The sequence below is a fragment of the Scyliorhinus torazame genome, chromosome 13, assembly GCF_047496885.1.
Source record: "Scyliorhinus torazame isolate Kashiwa2021f chromosome 13, sScyTor2.1, whole genome shotgun sequence".
Taxonomy (NCBI): Eukaryota; Metazoa; Chordata; class Chondrichthyes; order Carcharhiniformes; family Scyliorhinidae; genus Scyliorhinus; species Scyliorhinus torazame.
In genome coordinates, this window is record NC_092719.1 from 179,668,414 (window position 1) to 179,694,889 (window position 26,476).

A 26,476-nucleotide genomic window follows, 5' to 3' on the forward strand; every position below is an offset into this window, starting at 1 on the left:
TCCACTCCCACCCTCTACGGTCACGGGTGCCACCACTGTGCCAACTTGCCATGCAACAGTGGGCCAGGAAGGTAAATTTCAACCTGAACAAAAAATACAAATAGAGAGATGAGAATCCAAAATGGGAGAATGAAATGAAAATCGCTTATTGTCACAAGTAGGCTTCAAATGAAGCTACTGTGAAAAGCCCCTAGTCGCCACATTCCGGCACCTGGTCGGGGAGGCTGGTACGGGAATTGAACCGTGCTGCTGGCCTGCCTTGGTCTGCTTTAAAAGCCAGCGATTTAGCCCAGTGTGCTAAACCAGCCTGAAGCAACAGTGAAACATAAAATATACTGTGCAAAGGAAGGAACAAATGGGGGATTAAATCCAAACAAAATCCTCGCAATGAGCAGAAGAGATCAGGGAATCCAGAGATTTATAGTTGCAACTCAGAGATTAAAAGGGTGTATGGTTACACACAATGAGCATGATCACAAAGCACGGCTATATTAACAAACCATTTTATCATTCAAAATCAAAAATAATGACCAAATGTAGCAACATCGCTCAGCACAAAAATACATTATTTGGCCCATTTGCAAGAAGGGCTGAAATTTCTAAAATACGACGTTTCAGCTGTTTTACAATACAGAAAAGCTTTAAAATAATGGAGGTCGTGCGATTGCACTTTAAGCAGGCATGCCCGAGGTGTGCTTTGTGTTACATATAGAATGATACCATTATTCTTTTAATCTCGCAGCAACTATCTGGTGCTAGGTTTACCTGTTACTACAGAAAAGGCCCATATTTTGGTTGGTTGTTCTGAGTTATTTAATAATTTCTGGTCTGTTTCATAACTGCTTTTGTATTTCTAAGCTCTAATTTCAAAATAATTTATTGATGATTAAAATCCACTTGTTTCTATTTATAATTTATAACATTTGCAATAAAATATTACTTTTTTTTTGCTGAATTTAGATATGCCACTCATTCCAGATACGCAAAATATTGTTCATCAGTTGTACTGGTAGAAGTAGTCGAAGGCTGTATCTTATAAAACTGTATCACCTTAAATACACTTCAAATACTGATACAGGACACTTTAATCAATGGAAAATATTTAAATAGTAAGGCAGTTTTGTTCCAAGCAGAGAGCCATATGTTGAGAGAGCCATTTTACGAGGAGGCCTGCCTTCTCTTGTTAATGTTGTAACAGTGCCGGTGATGCACGTGATCGTGAGTTTCCTTTGTAGAACTGTATGTAGTTCATTATGAGCTGGAAAATGTGGAATAAAACAAATGGGAGTTCCCAATGAGAATGGTTAATTCCAACAGTGTTCAAAATGGACATTATGTTACAGATTTCTTCTCTTTTGCTTAAGAACAGCCCAGCAATGTTAATCATAAGGTTTTCCTTTCACAACCAGAAGTAGCAGATTAGAGATCCCGAAGATGTCATTTCTCGAATCTGCCTTAAACAGCTTTATAATGTGTTTTAGTTGTTGTGGTTTCATAGATTTTATAGAATTTATAGTGCAGAAGGAGGCCATTCGGCCCATCGGGTCTGCACTGGCCCAACCTATCCCCCGTAACCCAGTAACCCCACCCAACCTTTTTGGAAACTGAGGGCAATTTAGCATAGCCAATCAACCTAACCTACTCATCTTTGAACCACGCGAGGAAACCGGAGCACCCGGAGGAAATTCACGTTGACATGGGGAGAACGTGCAGACTCCGCACAGAGTGAGCCAAGCTGGGAATCGAACCTGGGACCCTGGAGCTGTGAAGCAACTGTGCTAACCACTGTACTACCATGCCGCCAAGCCTGCTATGGCAAGATCAACTTGTGTTGGGAGAATTTAATTTCTGGAGAACAAGGCTGCAAAGAAATGTTCAGCACAGGAAAGGGGCTGTTTAGCACAGGGCTAAATCGCTGGCTTTGAAAGCAGACCAAGGCAGGCCAGCAGCACGGTTCAATTCCCGTAACAGCCTCCCCGAACAGGTGCTGGAATGTGGCGACTCGGGGCTTTTCACAGTAACTTCATTTGAAGCCTACTTGTGACAATAAGCGATTTTCATTTCATTTCACTGTCAGTCAGTTACCCTGGAAATGGAGATTGCATCGATGGGGAGAGACTAGGGCTAAGGGTTGAAGGTTATGCCTTTACTGATTTTCTAATATGGACGTTGCATAACGCGAGGCTGATCCCAATCAGGCATACAAGGCCCTCAAAATCCTGTAAATTTCTACGTAACAGCATTGTGGGAGCATCTTTACAACATGGGCTGCAGCAATTCAAGTAGCAGGCACCATCAGCTCAGAGTGCAGTGCAGTTGGGCAATTAATACTGGCCCTGCCCGCGACTGTCTCATCCCGCTAGGACTCCAGCATGTGAGCGCTGGTACTGATAGGGTGCAGCAATTTTTGCATACTTTTCTTTCTCTGTGTGTCTTCAAAATCCTCCGTTCCAATTTAACTTTTACTTATGCGATGCGCCGGCCTCCTGAAGCTGTGGTTCAGGTGCCTGGACAGCTCTGGAGGAGCCTCTAGTATAATGCTGAGGGTCGCCTGCATTGTGGCGGCCTGCTGCGTCCTCCACAGCACCGCACAGCAGAGGGAGGGATGTGTTGGAGGAGGAGGAGAAATGGCAGGCTTTGTCTGACGAGGAGGATGCAGATGGGCAGGACATGGAGCCCAGGCGCGCACGATGTGTGCGCCAGGGTCAATGCACACAGAATGCTCTGATCACCACCAGGTCACCGACTGCGGGGGGGATTGGCAAGGGACACGGACACCGCATCCCAACCACACCCTCCAACACGCTCCCCCCAACCCCCCCACTGCAACTCCCTCCGTGATACATACCTGTCGCACAATGGGGTGGGGGCTCTGGGTTGGCAGTCACACCAGGTCTGGTCCATGGGATGGAGGATGATGACAACGCGCTTTGTGATGAGCTCTGGTGCTCCACATCGATTGACAATGTCTGACTCATGCCCACAGTAGCACCCACAGGATCTCCTATTCCCTCCCTCCAGCATCCACCCATTCCAGCCCCCACCCCGGTCAGACCAGGCCAGCCCACCGATCAGACAGAGCTCCAAGACAGTTGTAACGGTGGCAATGTGAACAGATATATACAGATTTGTGCCAGGCCGCTATAAGTAAACTATGCCCTGCACCCATGCCAACTTAACTAGTGTCTAACATCCTGGCTATAGGGGCCCTAATGCTACGTCTAGGTGGTTCCCCAGACGGTACAGCAGAAGTGAAGTCGGCCTGCTGTGATTCCATCCCCTCAACCTGGGTCCCCGTTGGCGGGTGTCTTCTGGAGCGGAGTCACCGGCAATAGAGCACAGGGAGTGGACCATCTCCATCTGGGACAGTGCCATCTCACCCATTAACTGTGCCATCACCTTCTGGGTTTGCGTCACATCAGCTAGTGACTGTGCCATCTCCCTCTGGCACTGGGCCACCTCATTCTGTGTCTGCGCCACAGCGCTAGGGCAATGCCTCCGATGTTCCTAGCCATGGCCTGCTGTGACTAGGCCACGCTCAGGAGCGCCGCTGCGATTTCCAGGTAGCTTTGGGACATGGTCGCCTGTGAAGTGACAACCCTGCCCTGGGCCTCGGCCAGCGCCTGCACAGAATGCCCCAGGTCTTAGACATGCTGATCCATAGCCGAAACCATCGCCCCCAATGCCTCCACCGCGGACGCCACTCGTGCGGTGTTGGCCAGGGTGGTACGCATGGTGGGCACCACCTCCTGCTCCTGCAAGGGATTGGACTCCTCCAACTGCACCTGTAGGTCTTGGATGCTCAGCAACAAGCCCTCATGCAGTCCCTCACTCTGCGACTGCATCTCCACTATAGATGGGAATGTTTGTTCCAGAAGATCGTGATGGCAGCTAGTCCCTGGGGTTGGCCTGCCCTATGACCATCCACCCCCTCGGGAGTTCTTACCTCTACCTGCTGTACCGGGACAACTGTGTGGTGCGCACCAGATAGTGGGCTGGATTCTCCAACCCCCGATGCCGAAATCGCGTTTGGCGACGGGGCGCAGAATCCCCGATGACGATGAAATCGGGGACGCCGCTGCTTTCGAGATGCTCTAGGAGTACGCCACGCGCCAGATTCACGGCCTCCGAAACTTGGCTGAGGCCCGCCCTGCGATGCTCCGTCCCCGACCAGCCGAGTTCCCGACGGCGTGGGCAACGCTTGGTCTCACCCGTCAAGAGCTCAGCGTGGTGGCTGCGGACTCAGCCCAGCACCGCTACAGTCGGGGGAGGCTGATCCGCGGGCAGGGTGGCATTATTCGGGGCTGGGGGCACTGTGGTGGGGCGGTCCGAGGTGCACGCGCCGGCACTATTTCGTGGGCCAGGTCCACGGGCTGTATCCTCCATGAAGCACGCCACGTCCGCTGCAGGCCGCCGGCATGCGCGGCCACGGACCCGGCAATTCTCCAGGCCGTATCGTCAGCTAGAGTCGGGAGCCTGGTTGCTAGGCACCCCTCCACCCCCCGAACAGGGAACCGGTGGCCGTTTTGCGGCAGTTTTCCTGGCGTGATTCGCAACCGTTTTCACGCTGGTGTGGGGACTTAGCATCCAGAACGAAGAATTCAGCCCAGCTCCGGCCCCCCCCAAAAAAAATCCCGTCGATGTGAATCGCGCAGCGCGCCTCAGAGAATGTCGAGGACTGGCGCAACGCAATGGGCCCCGGGGCCGCCCCAATTCACCGGGGCGGAGGGGCCGAAGTCCCCTCGACGTGACCACGGGTCACACCGAAGTAAATCGAACCACCTATTTAACGGCGTCAACCAGCACAGTCATGCTGGTTGACGCCGGCCAGTGCGGAGGTAGGGGTCGGCGTGGGTCGGCCGCCGGAGAAGTGACGGCACGGCTGCAGGTGGTTGGGGCGGTCGCAGGAGACGTTGGAGTGTGCGTGCCGGAGGGGGGGGGGGGGGGGGGGGGCTTGTGGGGAGGGGAGGAGGGGTTTGGGAGGGTACATGATGGAGAGAGTGCAGTGACGGACGCCCTATATGCCATTGCGGACCACGACATCCAGTTCCCTGTGGACCAGGCCAGCCAGGATGCCCGGGTAGCGGGCTTCGCTGCCGTGGCCAGGATGACCTTGGTCCAGGGGGCGATCGATGGGATGCACGTCGCCGTGCGGCCACCTGCAGATAACAGAGCCGTGTTCACGAATAGGAAGGGGACCTATTCCATGAACATTCAGGTGGTCTGTGACCACCGCATGAGGATCCTGCACGTCTGCGCCCGGTATCCGGGCAGTGTACATGACTCATCCGTATTGGTGGAATCTTTCATTCCACCATGTTTGAGGGATGCCCCCCCCCCCCCAAACGGCTGAGGGACTGGTTGCTGGGCGACAGGGGTTACCCATTGCGGTCGTGGCTGATAACGCCTATACGGAGGCCACAGACTGACGCGGAGAACCGCTACAACGATGCCCATGCAGTGACCAGTGGTGTGGTCGAGAGGTGCTTTGGGTTGCTGAAAATACGCTTCAGGTGCCTGGACCACTCTGGAGGGGACCTCCAGTACCCGTCAGATAGGGCCGGCTGCATCGTTGTGGTCTGCTGCATCCTGCACAACACAGCCCAGCAGAGAGGCGATGTGCTGCAGGCAGAGGAAGGGGAAGAGGAGGCGCAGACCTCCCCAGATGGGGGCAATGGCTAGGACAGACGGGCTGGACATAGACGGAAGGCTGCCCACCGTTACCGGCTAGGCCAGTGGGCACGGGGCAGGCTGATAGCCGCCAGGTTCACGGGATAGGGGAGCGTGGGAATCGCCGAGTATGGACACAGACTGCACACTACGGTACCAGCCTACCACCCTCACTCCACCCACCCAACACCAACCACCCTCACCCCACCCGCATGCACACCACCCCTCCATTGCACATCCACCTGCGGCACAACGGGCCGGGCTCACACGGTTGCCAGTGAAAGCGTGTCTATTGCAGGCCATGGAGGATGATGACGACCCGCTCTGCGATGAGCTCTGGGCTCTACATCGTTGGACAATGTCTGACCCATGGCCTCAGTACCACCCTCCACCCGGACCGTCCCTGCATGCGGCCGTGACACAGCAGCGCACGGTCCCGTCGTCTGCCCGGGGGGATGGCGAGGACGACCTGGGAGGGGGGGGGGGGCACACTCACCTGAGGCCGACGTTCTATCACCCCTCACACACACACTGGCGCTCACCTCACACCACGCACCCGCACGCATCGGACAGAGCACAAAGGCAGCTTCTGTGGGTGTGCAAGTGATTTTAATAACGAACAGTTCACTAATCTGTGCCCTGCACCTGTGCCAATTTACTCAGTCAAATTTTTTGGCCTTACGGGCCCTATGACTACGTCTAGGTGGTTCCCCAGACGGTACAGCAGAACTGGAGGTGGACTCCTGTGATTCCTGCCCTGTGACTAGGGACACCTTTGGCGGCCGTTTCCTGGGGCGGCCCGGCCTAAATGGACCAGGCTGCGGCTCAGGCGACTGGGATGGCGAGCTGCCAGCCTGTCCTGCCCGTTGCCCACCAGATGCACCTGGGACGGAAGGGGGGGGGGGTCCGAGGTGGCGCGGTGTTCCGGGACCTCCCCAACAGGGGGACCCGGAACGGGCCTCAGCACCTCCTCCTCCCTCGGGGTGCCCGATGGTCCCCGGGCCTCTACGTGGGTCGGGGATGCGAACAGACCGAGCATCTGACGAACCCCCAACACCTGGCGCTGCCAGTCCTGGAGGCCCACCCTGGCATCAACAAGGGTCTGCAAGTTTGCAGCCATGGAGCTCAGGGAGTTGGCCATCCCTGTCTGTGTCTGGGCGACGCCGGCTAGCACCTGGGCAATGGCACCGATGCCCTGTAGAGACTGGGCCATTGCCTGCTGAGATTGAGCCACGGTGTTGAGCGCCTCTGCGATCTTCTGCTGGCTCTGGCTCATGGCTGCCTGTGAGAGGACAGCCATGTCCTGGGCCACGACGCCGCCTGCACAGAAAGCCCCACACCTTGCATACTGCGACCCATGTCTGACACCGTCACCACCATTGCCTCCACCGCGGACGCCACCCGTGCGGTGTCATCCTGGGTGGCGCATGACCGGCACCACTACCTGCTCCTGCACGCGGGTGGACTCCTCCACCTTCGTCTGCAGCTGCCGCAAGCCGGCCGTTAGCCCCTTTGATCGTCCCTTGGTCTGTGCCTGCATCGAGTCTATGGGTGGGTGTGGTAACTCCAGGAAACCGGGACCCGTCTGGGCAGCAGATGGTTACTCGCGCCGGGCTGCCCTCCGACCGCCCGGCCCCTCGGCTGCTCCTGCCTCCACCTGCTGGACCAGGACGGCTGTGTTGTGTGCACCAGTTACTGTCCCAGATGCCTCATCGCTAAGTGCCTAACCGAGGTGAGTGTCTCTGCGATGGTGGAGGGTGTAGGAGATAGCAGTGGCGTAGTGGCGTGCTCCTCATACAACTCGAAGTCCGGGTCCCCTGGAGTGGTGATTCCTGTCCATCCGTCCCGTGTGTGTGGGTGTCGTGTGCGTCAGTGTCCTGGGTGTCGGTGTCCTGGGCATTAGGGTCCTGTGTGTTAGGGTCCTGCGTGTCGGTGTCCTGTGCGTCAGTGTCCTGTGCGTCAGTGTCCTGGGTCGGCTGCGACGGGGGCCTGTTGCTGTGGCTGTCCGCCTCGTCGCTGGGTGTGGCCCGCCGACGTCGCCGCTCTCACACTAGATGTGGGCGGCATCCGCCTGGTGCTCCGGGTCTGTCCCTGGCTTGTGGCTGCCCTGGAACGTCCTGGGGGCATTGTTTGCCTCATGGGTTGGTCTGTCCCCCCTTCCCCCATATCCCCTTCCCCCATATCCCCCTTCCCCCATATCCCCCTTCCCCCATATGGAGTCACGGGGAACTTATGGGGGACTTTCCTCTCTATAGTTTTTTAAATCTCGATGGGCCGAAGGACCTCCTTCTGCACTGTTACTATGATTCCCTGTGAACGTTAAAACCTGCCATATTTCGATCCCAGTCTTGGTCACCTAGCAACCATGTATTTTTTTAAATAATCCATGTCCCTCATTTTTTTTTCATTTTTAAAAATAAATTTAGAGTACCCAATTCATTTTTTCCAATTAAGGGGCAATTTAGCGTGTTCAATCCACCTACCCTGCACATCTTTGGGTTGTGGGGGTGAAACCCACGCAAACACGGGGAGAATGTGCAAACCCCACACGGACAGTAACCCAGAGCCGGGATCGAACCTGGGACCTCGGCGCCGTGAGGCAGCTGTGCTAACCACTGCGCCACCGTGCTGCCCTATTGGCAACCATATCTGAGTGATGGGGAACATGTCATGCCCTCCAAATTGAGTTTACACCTGAAATTCATTCAGTTCTTCCTTCCTGAGTGTTTATTTGGGCCAGATGCCCTTATCTGTCCTCCTGTTCTAAAGTTTGAGTCACACATTTTCTATTTCTCTTTGTGGCTTGGATTTTAGTTTTCCTTTCATCTGTAGTACCCAGAGCACAATTTCTAACTCTACTCTCCACTCTTTTTTTCAAATTATTATCCTTGTTACTTTTTCCACCTGGGCCGTCCCCCCCACATACTGGTTCAACCATAAAAGTTGGGTGGATGGTGAACCTACCTTATTTTACATGTTGCTAAAGATGTTGTGGGCCTGTTTGGTAGGAATGAGGCCGCTGTACACCAAATGCTGTGATGAAAATATTCACAATGACAATTATGAATACTAGGCCGGTGGTGATGTTGTTGAGAACATCCAGCTTGGCTTGCTTCCTGGGGTCATTCAGATCATACTTGACTGAAAAGCAGAGTGAGAACAGTAATTGAGCAATTGTAACTGAAACACTCAACATTTATCATTAAATAATAACGGCGAGGCAAAAACGTCAAACCTTACAAATATCATTGCTATTCTTTCTGGTCATCAAGTGCCATCCAGGCAATTTTCAAATTGCAACTCAAATTATAGCATTAACTTTGAACACTAACAGCCAAGCTGCAATGTTAACCATATTTCAAGATTGACTGGATTACAGTGTTGACAAAGACTGCTCACACACATAAAGCGACCAGATACTTTCCACTGCACATTCTTTTAAAGTGACAGTTTTGTAATATATTTTCTGTAACAGAAAGTCTAGCTGTGGGGTGGCACGGTGGCGCAGAGGTTAGCACTGCTGCCTCACGGCGCTGAGGGCCCGGGTTCGATCCCGGCCCCGGGTCACTGTCCATGTGGAGTTTGCACATTCTCCCCGTGTCCACGTGGGTCTCACCCCCACAACCCAAAGATGTGCAAGGTAGGTGGCTTGGCCACGCTAAATTGCCTCTTAATTGGAATTTTTCTTTTAATTTTGAAAAAGATAGTCTAGCTGCAATAGCATATGTGGTGCCAAAATAAAACACAAAATGCACATCTGGCTTATTACCAATGCAGGAAGAGCTTCTAATTAGAGCTACTGTCCTTGTTTACATCATTACCTTTCAGATGGATTACAGAAAGGATGGGGAAATATCGGGCTGGATTCTCCGATCCCCGACGACGAAATCACGTTCAGCGACGGGGCGGAGAATCCCTGATGACACCCAAATCGTGGGCGGGGCCGCTTTCACGATGCTCTGCCCCCTGAAAAACGGCAAACTCTAGGAGTATGCCACACGCTATATCCATGGCCTCAGGCCATTGCCTTGCGATGCTCCGTCCCCGACTATTCCCGATGGCATGGGACACGTGTGGTCTCACCCGTTGTGAGCTCAGTGTGGCAGCTGCAGACTCAGTCCAGCGCCGCCACAGTCGGCGGAGGGCCGATCCGGGGGCAGGGGGGGCTTTGATCGGAGCTGGGGGCACTGAGGGGGGGGGGGGCGGGCAGTCTGGGGCGCACGAGCGGCCGAAGGGGGGTATTATTTTTGCCGTCCGGGTCAACGGGCTGCGTCCACCATGAAGCACGGCACGACCACTGCAGATGGCCGCCGTGCGCATGCGCGGCAGCCACGGACCCGGCAATTCTGCAGGCCGTATCGGCAGCTAGAGCTGGGAGCTCTTCGCTGCCTCCCTGCCAGCCCCCCTCCCCGGACATTTTCCTGGCATAAAACGCCACCGTTTTCTCACCAGCGTCTCCCAAACGGAGAAACCAGTTGCACCCATATAGTTCATTTTACCATAAGGTCCGCAATGTTTCAATCTGATTATGGGACCAATCCACATTGCTGATGCTATATCAATAAGGCCATTACTGTTGTGCTCAGTCTGCCGTGAGGCCGCAGTAAATTTATTGCTAATGAAGTAAACAAAATACTACAGTTCCAGAGATTAGAACTAGGAGCCAAATACAAGGCACTGGTTTATTCCTGATCCCAGCTGTGGTCTGGGGAGTCGATGAGTGGGTGTTATTTTCAGCAGTGCAAGTTGCAACCCTGCTGAAACCTGGTATTTTGAGTAAATAGGCTGAATCGTCAGACAATAAAGTCTGTCACATCGCTTTATGATCTATATTGTGCATGTTGCTCATCGGTTTGAAAAATAATCACGTTGCATTAATTGTCAAATTATGGCATTATTATCGAACCTCAGAGGAGTTATGCTCATTCACGTACGTGGTTTCACCCTATGCCCAGTGCCCTAATTAAACCTGTAAATTCAGCCAACAACAACAAAACACAAACCATTGCTGGAAACACTCAGCACTGGGTCAAATAAATGTGATACAGAAAGACTAATGTCAAGCTGCCATACTGACTTTGCTCAAAGGCTGTTCTGTTCAGTGAGAAATTAACTGATGGAGAGATTATGGACATAATTAATAAATACCAGGGGACAAGTTTAAAAGTTTAACTGTCATAACTTCCAAATAGTTTTAACGGCATGACGTTTTTCTTTCTGACGCTGAATCTCCTTGGAACATAGTTTGTCCCCTTTACAGTTGAGTACTGCCTTAAGATCCAAAAGGTGGTGAAGTGGGCTTTATACCACAACACGGTCATTCAGGTTGCACACAATTGATGGCTCACTGTTAAAATTCTAGCTGAATTGGGCAAAGTTTCCCCCAAATCTCAGATTTGAGCAGGGTTGCAGCTTACACTGAATTGCTATTAACCCTGGAAATAACACCCACTCAGTGGCCACAGCTGGGATCAGGAATAAAGCAGCCCCTTGTTTTTGGCTTCTCGTTCTGATCTCTGGAAATGTGGTATTTTTATTTACTTCATTGGCAATAAATTTACTCTGGCCTCATAGCAGACTGAGCACAACACGAGTGCCATATTGATGTAGCATCAGCACTGTGCAGTGCCCCCCCCCCCCCCCCCCCCCAATCAGATTGAAACAATACGGACATTATGAGAAAGGAAACTTAGTGGTTGCATGTGAGCATTATATTTCCCCCTGTTTTTCTTGTAATCCAGCAAGTACCTGAGTATAGTGCAGGCTCTGGGTGTGCCAGTGGTGTTCCTGTTTTTATAACTGCTAATTCATCCATATTGGTAGGACCTTGCTTTCAGATGATTCATAATAGAGTAAGTTTGCCTTTCATACAGACTTAATTCACGATACGGTGCTTCATATTTCCAAACAGCAGTCAATTTAGTTTCTTTTTTTTTGTACTTTCACCATGCAATCGCCATCAATCAAAACTGCCATTATTCAACACCCACTCCATTAGAATTGAGATATCTCCAAATGGCTGAATGAGTAATAGACTACAAGCTCTGCAGCCCAGATGATGCCAAGATTAATTCTTAGCTGATATCATCCAGGGTCCAGAGACCGACCTTGGCACACATGCTTTGGAAAAGTAAATAATGCAAGACAGGATTCCCGCTCTGAATCACCAATAAATGTGTTGTTGGCGAGGGTGGTGGGGGTGGGGAAGAGCATCGAGTGATCAGGCACTGGCTCAGATAATGCCCTCTGTGTTCAAATTGCCTGCCAGCGCTCATATAAGTCACTTGGATCATTTTTTAGCTTTGAGCTCTCTGCTTTAAGAATTTTCTAAGTGGAAGGATTCACAGACTGACAAACTTTGACTTTGGTCATAATCGTCTTTTTAGACCAGCTGATGAAGTGGTTCTCCGGCAGAGCAGAAGGCATCTCAGGTTCCCACGGCCCCTACAATGGGTGGGGAGAGCAGGCAACTGAAAACATGAGCATTACTCCCAATGTCAACACCCAACTGAGAGTCAGCGCTGAACCCTCCACTTGCCAGCACCATCAGGAGTGGGCTTTGAAGCCTGTACCTTCTGATTCCAAGGCAGGAATATTACTACTGAGGTAAAGCTCAGACGAAGTAGCAGAAGGTGACCACAACCTGTGGGACTGTACCCGAGAAAGCGAAAGAAGAAAAATTCAGAGGGATTGGAAATTTGTGTTTCATTGGCCGTGAGAATGCATTAAAACTCCACAGCATAACAATGAAGATATTTTCTTCTTCAAAAAACCTGTGAATTTATACAAAGTCGTAATCAAATAAGTGTCCGACTGGATATTATTTGTAAAAATGCTGAGTTCCTTGTTTTTTTAAAGATTTTCAAAGCACATAATTCCCAAATTTCTCTTCTGCAAATTATCTTGCACCATTATCCTATACTGTAAATTGATACACTAGGAATATATATGGAGTATTAATAACAGACAAATGGACTTTTTATTCAAAATGTAATTATCTCATTGTGACTCAGCATTAACTCACCAATGAATATCAGTAAGATGCCCACTATTATCTGAAATATGAGTGATATGCTAATGAGAATGATGAGTGGCACGTAGTAGCTGAAGCCAGACCCTTGATCAACCACTGCTTTGAGCTGTGATGCATTGGCCATCAGCAAGGCAACATCCAGCATGCTTTCTGCCGCACTCTTCTTGTTGGCATAGTGATTGAAGTTGATGGATTGTCGTCGTCCCCTGTGCGGATTCTGTTGTGTGAAAAACATGTTGAGAACAAAATGAGGTTTTGTGGAACAGATAAAACGTTACATTTTATGCCGTTTGACTGTAATTCCCAAAAGTCTGACTCATTCTTTACCACAAAGGTAGCCCGGTAAAGCTTTTCCCTGTGGAACACTATCCAACACACAGTGAGCACGATGTGCGCAATAGGTACTGAGGGCTCATTGCATTTTAAGCTAGAAATCATTTTCTAAAGCAATTTTTATCAGTCTGAATTGCCAAAGTGCCCTTATCAGTAAAACAGAAAGGACAACTACTTGCATTTATATAACACCTTTATAATAACATGTTCAAAGGCACTTCACTGGAACATTATCAAACAGAATTTGACACCTGTTGCCATCCGCACATACTTTAGAAAATCTTACATCTGTGTACATTCGCTATCTTAATTCCGATTGTCATAATTTCACTTCAATCTTTTCCATTATAATTCCATATTTATAATGGAAACTGTCTGTGCAAACTTGTCTCAATGTAATGATACCCTCCCACCCATGGTGGTTCAGCGGTGGTTCTTGACAAAGAGGCTCAAGATTCCGTGATAAAACTGGTCTGTGCAACTGGACAGTTCCACGCCAGTTTTCTGCCTGAGTCCGACACTTTGCCAAATTCTGGTAAGAGTCCGCCATTAATTTTCAGTAACTGAGAAAGGATTATTAAAATAATGTTATAATTGCTAAGATTGCATTAGAACCATAGAATTCCTACAGTGCAGGAGAAGGCCATTCGGCCCATCGAGTCTGCACGGATACTCTGAAAGAGCACCCAACCTAGGCCCATTCCCCTGCCCAAGGCCTGCAACCCCATAACCCCGCCTAACCTGCTTTGGACACTAAGGGGCAATTTAGCATGGCCAATCTACCTAACCTGCACATCTTTGGACTATGGGAGGAAACCGGAACACCCAGAGGAAACCCACACAGACACGGGGAGAATGTGCAAACTCCACACAGTCACCCAAGGCCAGAATTGAATCCGGGTCCCTGCCGACGGGAGGCATCAGCACTCAGCACTGTGCCACGGTGCCACATTGTTCTAATTTTTAAACATGACTGCTGAACCTCTTCTGCTTCATAAACATGGAAGAATTTAAACAATACTAGTCTCAGATATGAAAGATCATCAGCTTCGGAAGTTCAGTCTGCTTGTCTGTCTGCAGATGCTGCCTGGCCAGCCGAATATTTCCAGCATTTTCTGTTTTTATCAAGCGCTTTTCTGTGTCCATGAGGAACTTTTATGTGTGGCTGGTTGACTACCCCTTTATTTAATAGCATTTTGTTCTGCACTTCATACTAAATATGGCAACATTTCTATCACCAAAATGTCAAATCAAATGCATCCAACATTTTTATGCCAGAACATAAATGTCATAATTCATGAGTGCCTAACAGTCTCTTTGCACGTTTACCGTCAAGAGATGCTGCAAATGTTTTTGCCAGAAGGATAAATGTTTAGGAAATACTTTCTTTCCTCTCGACATGAACAACAATGTTGGGTGGTTCTAATCCAAGGTCAGGAAGTATTGAAAATCCTTTAATGCACATGATGTGATAATTAAAGATTTAGCTTTTAGAAACAGTGCAGTGGAAATATAATTTATGTAAATATTTATATTTTTGAGGGACTAAGACTTTACACTGTATATATTTTTTGTACAAACTACACAGAAAATCTGTTCATTGCTATCTCTAAAAATTTCAAACAGGCAAAGACTTAAAATGACTGAATCTATGGCTTGGATTTTTCGTCCATTGGGTGCACACACTTGACATGTCCGGAGACAGATGTGAAACTCACTTTTGGCCGAATCAGCGGTGGCACATGGTTTCGCGCTGGCTGGCCAATTCATGGGCAGCCAACTTGACACGTGCGCTGGAAAAGAATCAGTGCTGCCGGGGAGGCCGTGAAGAGGGCATTTCATGCGCTTCCGAATCAACCACCAAAGTAGCGCAAAATCCTGGCCTATGTCTGTCTCTGATCTTGAACAAAAGGAGCTACCTGACTGCATTGAGGAAACGCACACATCGTTATCCCTGAAGAGCCATTAATTATCCTCAGTGGGGGCTGCGTAGACCAAATTCAAATGCCATCTGCATTTCATAACATTCAATTCAACATGCATTCAATTATTTTTTTAAGTAATTTTATTCAAATCTTTTACATTTTAACATTTGAAAAACATTACAACATGAAAATAAACTCAAAGCAAAACCCCGCACCCCGGTCCCCCCCAACCCCCCATCCTAACAGTTGACGGTAACTAGTTCTCCAAAATGCAGAATAAACAAATCCCATCATTTGTGGAACCCCTCATTCATTCCTCTTAGGGCAAATTTCACCTTCTCCAAATGCAGGAAGTCCATTAGATCCCCCAGCCACACTGAGGCAGAGTGTGGAGAAGCTGACCTCCACCCCAACAAAGTCCACCTGCGAGCGATCAGCAAGGCGAAGGCTAAAACATCTGCCCCCACTCCCGCCTGCCACTCTGGCAGGTCTGACACCCCCAACATGGTCCCCAGGGGACCTGGCTCCAAGTCCACATGCAAGATCGCTGATATGGTGTGAAAAACCTCCAACATTTCTCCAACTTTGGGCAGGACCTGAACATTGGCACATGATTATCTGGGCCCGTTCCCGCACCATTCACAATAAACCCTACCCCCTCAAACAGCCAGCTCACCCTGAACTTCATCAGATGCACTCTGTGTACTACCTTTAGCTGTATCACAAGGTTGAGGCATTCATCCTCCGCAGAACCTCACAACACAACCCCTCCTCCATCATCATCCCCAACTCCTTCTCCCATTTAGCATTCACCCCCCCCCCCCCCCCGACGCCTTATCCTCCTCCATAATCGTCCCATAAATCGCCAAGATGACTTCACTCTCCAACCCCATCATCCACAACACCTCCTCCAACAACGGGGAGGAAGGTGTTACTGGAAAAGTTGGAAAGACCATTCTCGCAAAGTGTTGCACCTGCAAGTACCTAAAACTCTCCCCACAAAGGAACCCAAACTTCACCCCCAATTCCCCCAAACTTGTAAACCACCCTGCCAAAAACAAGCCCTTCAACTCCAACACCTTCTTTCCTCCCATCTCCGAAACCTCGCATCGATCCTCCCGGACTCAAACCCATAGTCGTCGGATCGGCATCAATCTCGACTCCACCCCTAACCTAAAGAGCTGCTAAAGTCCATATTTTCAGGGAGGCCCACGCCACCGGACTCCCCAAATATCTACCTGGGGTAAACGGGAGTGGCACCATTGCCAGCGGTCGCAACCCCGAGCCCCATACAAGAACCTGCCTCCATCCTCACCTACAAAGCCTCCGTCTCCTACTCCAACACCACACCTTCTCCCCATTTCCCTCCCATAATAGTCTTTCAATTCTTAATGGTTGCGACATTTAACAATAAAGATGAGGAATCCACGTTCTTTGTTAAAAGACAGTTTGGGGAGGCGGGAGTCATGTGACATGGGCCTCTGGTTTGTGTAACCAGTAATATTGCCCTGCTGAACTGCAAAGTTTCAGTCTTATTTTGTTCCATTTGATTATCAGCCTCTCAGACAAGTAACTCTGATTTGCTTTGGCAGTCAGGAGTCTGACATCCTAAGCACATGGCCGGCGAAGCAGAAGTGGCTTTGGATGATTATGGCCTCTCCACTGGGAAGCTTGTTCTTGACAAGATGAAGGGTGATGGTGATGAAGATGGAGAAAAGAGTGGGGGCGATGACACATCCCTGCTTGACTCCAGTCTTGAAAAGGTTTTTGTCTTATTTCCACCGGTGAGGACTGTCACCTACACCTCATTGTGGAGGAGTCGGAGGATGTTGATAAATTTCTCTGGACAGCCTTTGACAGGGTTTTCCATAGCACTTGCCAATTGACTGAATTTGAAGCCTTGGTCAGATCGATGAAGGCCATGTAGTGATTGATGTTGCTCTTGGCATTTCTCCTGAAGTTGCCAAGCAGTGAAAATCATGTCCGCTGTTCCACCATTTGGTCAGAAGCCACACTGGCTTTCCAGAAGGATTTCTTCAGAGACTGGATCACGTAACTAACATGTAAAAGGTGCAAACCAGTGATGGGAGAATTTGGCTTGTGTGGGACAGAGAAAATCACATTTGACATGATTTATTGTAGCACAAATACATTTCTTCTGTAATTATAGTTCCTCACCGCAACTTCTTCCTACCACCAGTGATGGACATTGTGAGCACCCAAGGAAAAAGATAATGAGCGGGATTTTCCATCAGCGGGGTTCTCCTATCTTCCAGCAGTGTACCCACTCCTGTCGGTTTCCCAGTGGCGTGAGGTGGCCACAATGGGAAATCGCGTTGTCAAGTGGCTGGACGGAGAATCCAGTGGACGGTGATGACGCACCGCCGGGGAACACACAGCTGGCGGACCAGAGAATCCCACAGAGTGACTTACTGAACATTTTCCACTATTCAGATGGATAGTGTGAACATTTCTTATACATACACATATCAATGCACTTTATTTAAATAAAGATATTGCAAACCTTTTTTAATAGTGTAAGTTTTCTGCCCACAACAGAAATCAATTCAAACAAAGCCCCTAATTCCTAACAAATTTGGAATATTCTATATCTGTCATACTCTCTGGTCTCCATTTTGAAATTTGGTACGAGTATCCATCTTCCACTTCAACTCGAGTCACTTTATGTCAAAATGCCCCTTTTTTGTATTTTCATTAAGACCATAAGACATAGGAGCAGAATTAGGCCACTCGGCCCATCAGGTCTGCTCCGCCATTCAATCATGGCTGATATTTTCTCATCCCCATTCTCCTGCCCTCTCCTCATCCCTGATCCCTTTATTAATCATGAACCTATCTATCTCTGTCTTAAAGACACTCAGTGAATTGGCCCCCACAGTCTTCTGCGGCAAAGAGTTCCACAGATTCACCACCCTCTGGCTGAAGAAATTCCCCCTCATCTCTGTTTTAAAGAATCATCCCTTTAGTCTGAGATGGTGTCCTCTGGTTCTAGTTTTTCCTACAAATGGAAACATCCTCTCCACGTCCACTCTATCCAGGCCTCGCAGTATCTTGTAAGTTTCAATAAGATCCCCTCTCATCCTTCTAAACTCCAACGAGTACAGACCCAGAGTCCTTAAACATTCCTCATACGACAAGTTCTTCATTCCAGGGATCATTCTTGTGAACCTCGTCTGGACCCTTTCCAAGGCCAGCACATCCTTCCTTAGATACGGGGCCCAAACCTGCTCACAATACTCCAAATGGGGTCTGACCAGAGCCTTATACAGCCTCAGAAGTACATTCCTGGTCTTGTATTCTAGCCCTCTTGACATGAATGCTAACATTGCACTTGCCTTCTTAACTGCCGACTGAACCTGCACATTAACCTTAAAAGAATTGTGAACAAGGACTCCCAAGTCCCTTTGTGCGTCTTATTTCCTAAGTGTTTCCCCATTTAGAAAATAGTCTAAGCCTAAATTCCTCCTTCCGAAGTTCATAACCTCACACTTTTCCACATTGTATTTCATTTGCCACTTCATTGCCCACTCTCCTAGCCTGTCCAAATCCTTCTGCAGCCCCCTTGCTTCCTCAATACTACCTGTCCCTCTACAGATCTTTGTATCATCTGCAAACTTAGCAACAGTGCCTTCAGTTCCTTCTTCCAGATCATTAATGTAAGCTGCCAATGTGAATTGCTACAAAAATAGAAATGTACAACTGAGCCCTTTTACTGAGCTTTTCTCTCAACAGTTTATGGTGACTGTCAGAGTTTACTGAACAGCAGTTCCTTGCTTTAAACCCTGTGGATTGGCAGACTTAAGGATGCTCCTGTGTGAAGACACATTCACCTGAGCTAAGATATACACAAGAAGAAAATTGCTGCACCTTTAACTTTGTCAATTATATTCAATAATACCCTCTACTTAACCTTGAACTGTAGATGTCCCAAGTAGCCAAGCAGAAATTCCACAAAGACTTGTGCCTCTTCAAAGTTCCCATTCAGGACCTGTTGTGGTGGGTGCTCTGGATCCGTGGAACACATACAGGTCACCAACACTTGAAATAGTGCAACACTATTTTATTGAATCATTAACTGTTTAACATACTCTGACTGTGGGTTAACACGATACTAGCTTTAACTAAAGACCTTTGCCTTGTCCTAGCCAGTCGATGCACTCAGCACATGGTGAATGTCTGTGCTGCAGGCTGTGAGCTCTGTCCTCCTAGCTAGCTGCAGCTCAATTGAACGGGAACTCTGATGCCCCCTGTCTTTATAGTGCGTGTGCTCTAACTGGTGATTGGCTGCGGTGTTGTGTGTGTTGATTGGTCCCACTGTGTGTCCATCAGTGTGTGTCTGCACCATGATATAATGGTGTATATTATGACAGGACCCAGGCAGCACATTTGATGTCCCAAAAAAAAAACACCATACAAGTACGTGTACTGTAGAAACTGGAAGCATGCAGACCACTTGGTGTGATGCATCCAAGTCCATGCCATTTTCTACACAAATAATTTCTAACAAGATATTATTGATTTTACAATAAAATGCAGGTTATTGGAAGGAGTTCAAATTCCAGTTAGCACTGATTTCTACCTCATCAATTAGTGGACATGAGTTTTCATCTCCTGGCCTGAGCAAGTAGGTACCATGTCATACAGGGGACAGTTAATTTGTACCAGACAGTCCCATTTTCCTAAATGAAGTGAATAAGATAGATGTGGGAAGGAAGAAAAGAGAATACGCAGTCTTGGTACAGTAGCATATTCAGGGAAGAGGACAAATAGAAGTACAAGGAGTAATACAAATACGTGCTTGCAACAACCCCATTCCTCAACTAATATACAAACAATACACAATGTAGATTGCTCAGCAGAATTTTGATGAAAGTGAAAACTATTCTGGGTGACTGCTCATTTCATGGAAATAACAAAACTTATTTGTGTTGAAACTGAGCCACGGAAAGACTGACACAAGCGGGAAGTCCCTATTGGTGACTGAGGTTATCTTATCCGGCCACAGGACAAACACAGAAGTTTACCCAAGTTGTTTATTGAAATTTAACTTCAGGAATATGTCCATGATAGCTGCAAATAGAAACTGTTATTCCTGGGAAAAGGTAAACAGCTTATTGCATGAAGACACCGCAGCCTGTTCAGTGATGGCAAAATGGCAATAGTGGGTCCATGTGGATATACCATTGCAGACAAGATTGTTATGATCGTTTTAATTATTCAATCCTCACTCAAGAGTTAGAGACAGTCCAAGATATCCTGCAGCTCTGAAGCCAACAGCACTAAATTCAAATTAAGTGTTTCTGTTCACAGAAGAAGAAAGTGTTCAGTTTTTATGATGCCGCCTCTTCCAGTTTACAAGACATTTACACAAAATTAATGGATCAGTTGAATTGTTATGTTTCTATGATTCTCAAAGGTTAATGGGTTTGCTGTGACTTCTCTACAGCCTAATTGGAGGTATGACTGAACTTACTGCTTTGGGCACAGTACTTACTAAACATGAGAACACTACCACCCACAAGTTCCCCTTCAGTCACACACCATCCTGACTTGGAGCTATATTGCCTTCACTGCCGCTGAGTCAAAATTCTGGAACTCCGTTTGTGACAGCACTGTGGTTGTATCTACACCACATGGATTACAGCGGTTCAAGTTGGCTCACCACTACTATTTCAAGGGCAATTAGGGGTGGTCAATAAATGCTGGGCTTGCCGTTAAAGTCCACATTCCATGAACGAATAAAAAACATGGATTCCCATAACTTCCTGCACCAAGAGTCACTCGGGAGGATTTCAACTACTATGGCAGGAAGGTGTAATAACAGAAGGGGAAATAGAGAACGAAAATATAGGGCGGGAAGGAGTGGCGTAAACCACTCCGGCGTTGGGCCGCCCCAAAGGTTCAAGAGCTAGGCCGGCCTCGGAGTGGTTTGTGCCACGCCAGTCGGCGGGGAAGGGGCTTGGCGTCATGCCAACCGACGCCGAAGGGCCTCCGCAGACCGGCGCGAGTTGGCGCATGCGCGGGAGCGCCAGCATGTGCTGGCGTCATCCCAGCGCATGCACAGAGGGCTTTGTTTCCGCACTGGCCATGGCGGACCGCTACTGCCGCCGGTGCGGAATAGAGTGCCCCACGGCACAGGCCCGCCCGCGGATCGGTGGGCCCCGATCATAGGCCAGGCCACCGTGGGGGCACCTCCCGGGGCCAGATCCCCCGCGCACCCCCGAGACCGTCCGCGCTGCCAGGTCCCGCCGGTAAGGACCTACTCTAATTTACGTCAGCGGGACCGGCAAAAAACAGGCAGCAATTTGGCCCATCACGGGCCAGAGAATCGGCGGGGGGGGGGCCACTGCCGGCGGCCGCCGACCGGCGCGCCGCAATTCCCGCCCCCGCCAAATCTCCAGCGTCGGAGAATTCGGCAGCCGGCAGGGGCGGGATTCACGCCGACCCCCGGTGATTCTCCGACCCGGCAGGGGTCGGAGAATCCCGCCCAAGAGAACAACATCACCCTGTCTGCTCAAACGCAGTGGTTTGAAGTGTATTTGTTTCAATGCCAGAAGTATAGCAAATAAGGCAGATGAACTTAGAGCACTTATTAGTACTTGGAACGATGACGTTGTGGCTATCAGAGAAACATTGTTTAAAAAAGGGCAGGATTGGCAGCTGAATGTTGGAGGATGTAGATGCTTCAGGAGCAATAGAGGGGGATGTAAAAAGGGTGGGGGAGTAGCATTACTGGTTAAGGAGAATATTATAGCCATACTGTGGGAGGACACCTCGGAGGGCTGATACAATGGGGCAATCTGGGTAGAGCTCAGGAACAGGAAGGGGGCAATCACAATGTTGGGGGTTTATTACAGGCCCCCCAGCTGCCAGGGAGAGATAGAGGAGCAGATAGGTAGAGAGATTTTGGATAGGTGCAAAAGTAACAGGGTTGTTGTGATAGAGGATTTTAACTTCCCCAATATTGACTGGGACTCGCTTAGTGCTAGGGGCTTGAATGGGGCAGAATTTATAAGGTGTATCTAGGAAGGCTTCTCGATGCAAAATGTAGATCGTCCGACTAGGCAAGGGGCAAAACTGGACCTGATATTAGGGAATGAGCCTGGACAGGTGGTTGAGTTTCAGTAGGGGTAAATTTTGGGCGGGATTCTCTAAAAATGGGGCTATGTCCCCACGCCAGCAGGAAAACGGGTGCCAACGACTCCGGCATCAATGGTCCCCGAAAGTGAGGAATTCTCACCTTTCTAGGAGGCTAGGTTGCCGCCGGAGTCGTCCCCGCAGCTCCAACCGGTGCCAAAGGGCCGGCCCGAGTTCGCGCATGCGCGGAACGGCTGGTGTGATCTCGCGCATGCGCGTACTTGCCGGCGTATTTCCACGTATGCGCGGAACAGCCGGCGTATTTACGCGCATGTGCAGGGGTTCCCTTCTCCGCGCTAGCCCCCGGGCAATATGGCGGAACCCTACATGGGCCCGGCGCGGAGGAAAGAAGGCCCCCATGAAACCAGCCCTCCCGCAGATTGGTAGGCCCCGATCGCGGGCCAGGCCACCATGACACCCCCCCACCCCCCGGAGCGCCCCCGCACACTTACCTGCCAGGTCCCGCCATGTGTGAGGTGAGTAATTCACGCCGGCGGGACTGGGCAAAACTTTACGGCCACACGGCCCATCGGGGCCCGGTGATTCGGGGTTGCCGCTGTCAAAGGCCCCCGACCGGCGTGGCGGGAATCCTGCCGGCCCCCAAAAAACGGCGCCGGACAATAGGGCAGCTGGCATTATGGCGGCAGGGCGGGATTCTCGCCTCCTCCCAGGATTCTCCGACCCGGCGCCGGGTCGGAGAATCCCGGCCAAAGGGGCGAAATTCTCCCGAAACAGCGCGATGTCCGCCCACTGGCGCCCAAAATGGCGCCAATCAGACGGGCATCGCGCCGCCCCAAAGGTGTGGAATGCACCGCATCTTTGGGGGCCGAGCCCCAACATTGAATGGCTAGGCCGACGCCGGAGGAAATTCCGCCCCGCCAGCTGGCGGAAACGGCCTTTGTTGCCCCGCCAGCTGGCGCGGAAATGACATCTCCGGGCAGCGCATGCGCAGTGGAGGGAGTCTCTTCCGCCTCCGCCATGGTGGAGACAGTGGCGGAGGCGGAAGGGAAAGAGTGCCCCCACGGCACAGGCCCGCCCGCGGATCGGTGGGCCCCGATCGCGGGCCAGGCCACCGTGGGGGCACCCCCCGGGGTCAGATCGCCCTGGACCCCCAGGACCCCAGAGCCCGCCCACGCCGCCTTGTCCCGCCATTCAAAAGGTGGTTTAATCCACGCCGGCGGGACAGGCAATTTATCGGTGGGACTTCGGCCCATCCGGGCCGGAGAATCGAGCGGGGGGGCCCGCCAACCGGCGCGGCCCGATTCCCGCCCCCGCCGAATATCCGGTGCCGGAGACTTCGGCAACCGGCAGGGGCGGGATTCACGGCAGCCCCCAGCGATTCTCCGACCCGGCGGGGGGTCGGAGAATGACGCCCCTGATATGTGGGAGTCTTTCAAGTGACAGTTGATTAGGATTCAGGAAAGTCAAGTTCCTGAGAGAAGGAAGGATAAGTACGGGAAGTTTAGGGAGCCTTGGATAATGAGGGATATTGTGAACCTCGTCAAAAAGAAAAAGAGGCTGATGTACAGTCTAGAAGGGTGGGGACAGTCAAAACCCTTGAGGAGTATAAAGAAAGTCGGAAGATGCTTCAGCGGGAAAGTAGGAGGGCTAGGAGGAGTCATGAAAAGTCCTTTACAAGTAAGATTAAGGTGAATCCCAAAGTTATTTATTCTTATGTAAAAGGCAAGAGGATAGCCAAAGAAAGGATTGGACCACTTGACAGTGGGGGAAATCTATGCTTTGAGCCAGAAGAAATGGGCGAAGTGCTAAATGAGTACTTTGCATCAGTGTTCACCATAGAAAAGGACTTTGTGGAAGATGATTCTTGGGTAGGATATGTGGACAGTCTGGTTCATGTTAACATTGAAAAGGAGGAAGTATTGGGTGTTTTGAAAGACATTAAGGTAGATACATCTCCTGGGCCGGATGGGATTTACCCCAGAATACTGAGGGAAGCAAGGGTGGAACTTGCTGGCACCTTGACTGGCATCTTTGTATCCTCATTGACTGCAGGTGGGATCGCAGAGGACTCAAGAATAGCTAATGTGGTACCGCTTTTTAAGAAAGGTAGCAGGGATAATCCATGAAACTATAGGCTGGTGAGCCTCACGTCAGCAGCAGGTAAATTATTCGAGAGAATTCTCAGGGATGAGATTTATACCCATTTGGAAACAAATGGACTCATTAGTGATAGACAGCATGGTTTTGTGAAGGGGAAGTCGTGCCTCACAAAATTGATTGATTTTTTTGAGGAGGTGACAAAGATGATTGATGAGGGGAGGGCGATTGATATTGTTTCCATGTACTTCAGTAATGCCTTTAACAAGGTGCCTCATGGCAGACTGGTGCAAAAGGTGAAGTCACATGGGATCAGAGGTGAGGTGGCAAGCTGGATACAGAACTGACTCGGTCACAGAAGGCAACCAGTAGCAGTAGAAGGGTGTTTTTCTGAATGGAAGGTTGTGACTAGTGGTGTTCCACAGAGATCTGTGTTTGTACTACACATAAATGATTGAGGAAAATGTAGTTGGTCTGATTAGCACGTTCGCAGATGACACCAAGGTTGGTGAAGTGGCAGAGAGTGTTGAGGATTATCAGAGGATATAGCAGGTCATAGATAGATTGGAAACTTGGGCAGAGAAATAGCAAATGGAGTTTAATCCAGGCAAATGTGAGGTCATGCATTTTGGTCGGTCTAACGTAGAGGGGAAATATACCGTAAATGGCAAAACTCTTAGGAATATAGAAAGTCATGGAGATCTGGGCGTGCAGGTCCACAGATCTTTGAAAGTGGCAACACAAGTGGATTAGGTAGTCAAGAGAGCATACGCAATGATTGCCTTCATTCGACAGAGCATCGAGTATAAAAACTGGCAAGTCATGTTACTGTTGTATAGAACCTTGATAAGGCCGCACTTGGAATATTATGTGCAATTCTGGTCACCACACTACTGGAAGAATGCGGAGGCTTTGGAGAGGGTGCAGTGGAGGTTTACCAGGATGTTGGCTGGTCTGGAGGGTGTTAGCTATGCAGAGAGGCTGAATAGACTGGGACTGTTTTCATTAGAACAACGTAGGTTGAGGGATTATCATAGATTATCATAGAATTTACAGTGCAGAAGGAGACCATTCGGCCCATCGAGTCTGCACCAGCTCTTGGAAAGAGCACGCTACCCAAGGTCAACACCTCCACCCTATCCCCATAACCCAGCAACCCCACCCAACACGGAGGGCAATTTTGGACACTAAGGGCAATTTATCATGGCCAATCCACCTAACCGGCACATCTTTGGACTGTGGGAGGAAACCGGAGCACCCGGAGGAAACCCACGCACACACGGGGAGGATGTGCAGACTCCGCACAGACAGTTGCCCAAGCTGGAATCGAACCTGGGACCCTGGAGCTGTTAAGCAATTGTGCTATCCACAATGCTACCGTGCTGCCCATAATGTTTACTTTTGTACATCCAACTCTTTATCACTTTAGAACACGAATGAAAACTCTTCTCTCTAGACTTATCATTGGAATTTAAGTATTTTTGTTTGACGCATTCATGTTCTTAAGAACTCTGAATGCCCTAACTTCCTTTAGCATTACTGCCTTGTGGTATCTATTAGCAAAAGGCTCAAAAGAAATGAGGCCTCTTTAAATTCTAAAGCTCTCATGAATGGTTGATTAGTTTTAAGTATCTGTTGAATCATAGAATTTCATAGAATTTACTGTGCAGTGTTGGGGTTCTCATTGTGTTCCTGGTGTATTTGTAGACTTGGAATTTCAATAAAGAACATATAAACAATAGTCTAAATATTATTATATGAGAGATTTTCTTGGTTTACTTGCCAAAGATGGAAACAAGCCCAGACTTTGGAGCGATCAACTTGTTTATAAGCAGGTTACATAGGTCCCCTTGAAGGGCAGTGTTAAATCCCCCACAAGACCCATGGGGACAACCCCATTGATCTCCCCCTTACTTGTGGAGTACGAGCTCCCCCACTGAGGGGCGGAGGCCCAACAGCGGGCTCATTAATTCCTCGAGTTAAAAGCATGCCCAGGAAGGAGCCAGTATCTCAGGATGGTCCTAGCTGGGACTTGGACTGTTGCTTAGTTGCTGTATTTCCTAGCTGTGAGTAGGAAATAAACCACCTTTTCGGGACTCCCCATTGACGACAATTGGCAGATAAATACCATGCTTATTCAGCAGCTACTTGATGCAATACAGAAGAAAGTTGATAAAAGCTTCAAGCACGGGTCACTATCTTTATTGAGAGAATGAAATACCTCCCAAGGATAGAGATAAATCTGAGACATATGCAGAAAGAGTAAAAGAGAAATTGTAGTTAAGCAGCATTTGCCTGA

General features: G+C 49.5%; 1 protein-coding gene across 1 annotated transcript in view; it reads right to left on the reverse strand.

Annotated features, from left to right (window-relative positions):
• Window positions 1-491: 491 nt before the first annotated feature.
• The window catches only part of ninj1 (ninjurin 1), a 46,735-nt gene continuing 20,750 nt past the window's right edge, over window positions 492-26,476 (reverse strand). The window contains exons 2-4 of the mRNA XM_072472510.1: window positions 12,695-12,920; window positions 8,635-8,811; window positions 492-1,258 (exon numbers count right to left, since the gene is read on the reverse strand). Coding sequence (XP_072328611.1) covers window positions 8,651-8,811; window positions 12,695-12,920 — 387 coding nt within the window. The 3' untranslated portion in view covers window positions 492-1,258; window positions 8,635-8,650. The remainder of the gene's footprint in view (window positions 1,259-8,634; window positions 8,812-12,694; window positions 12,921-26,476) is intronic.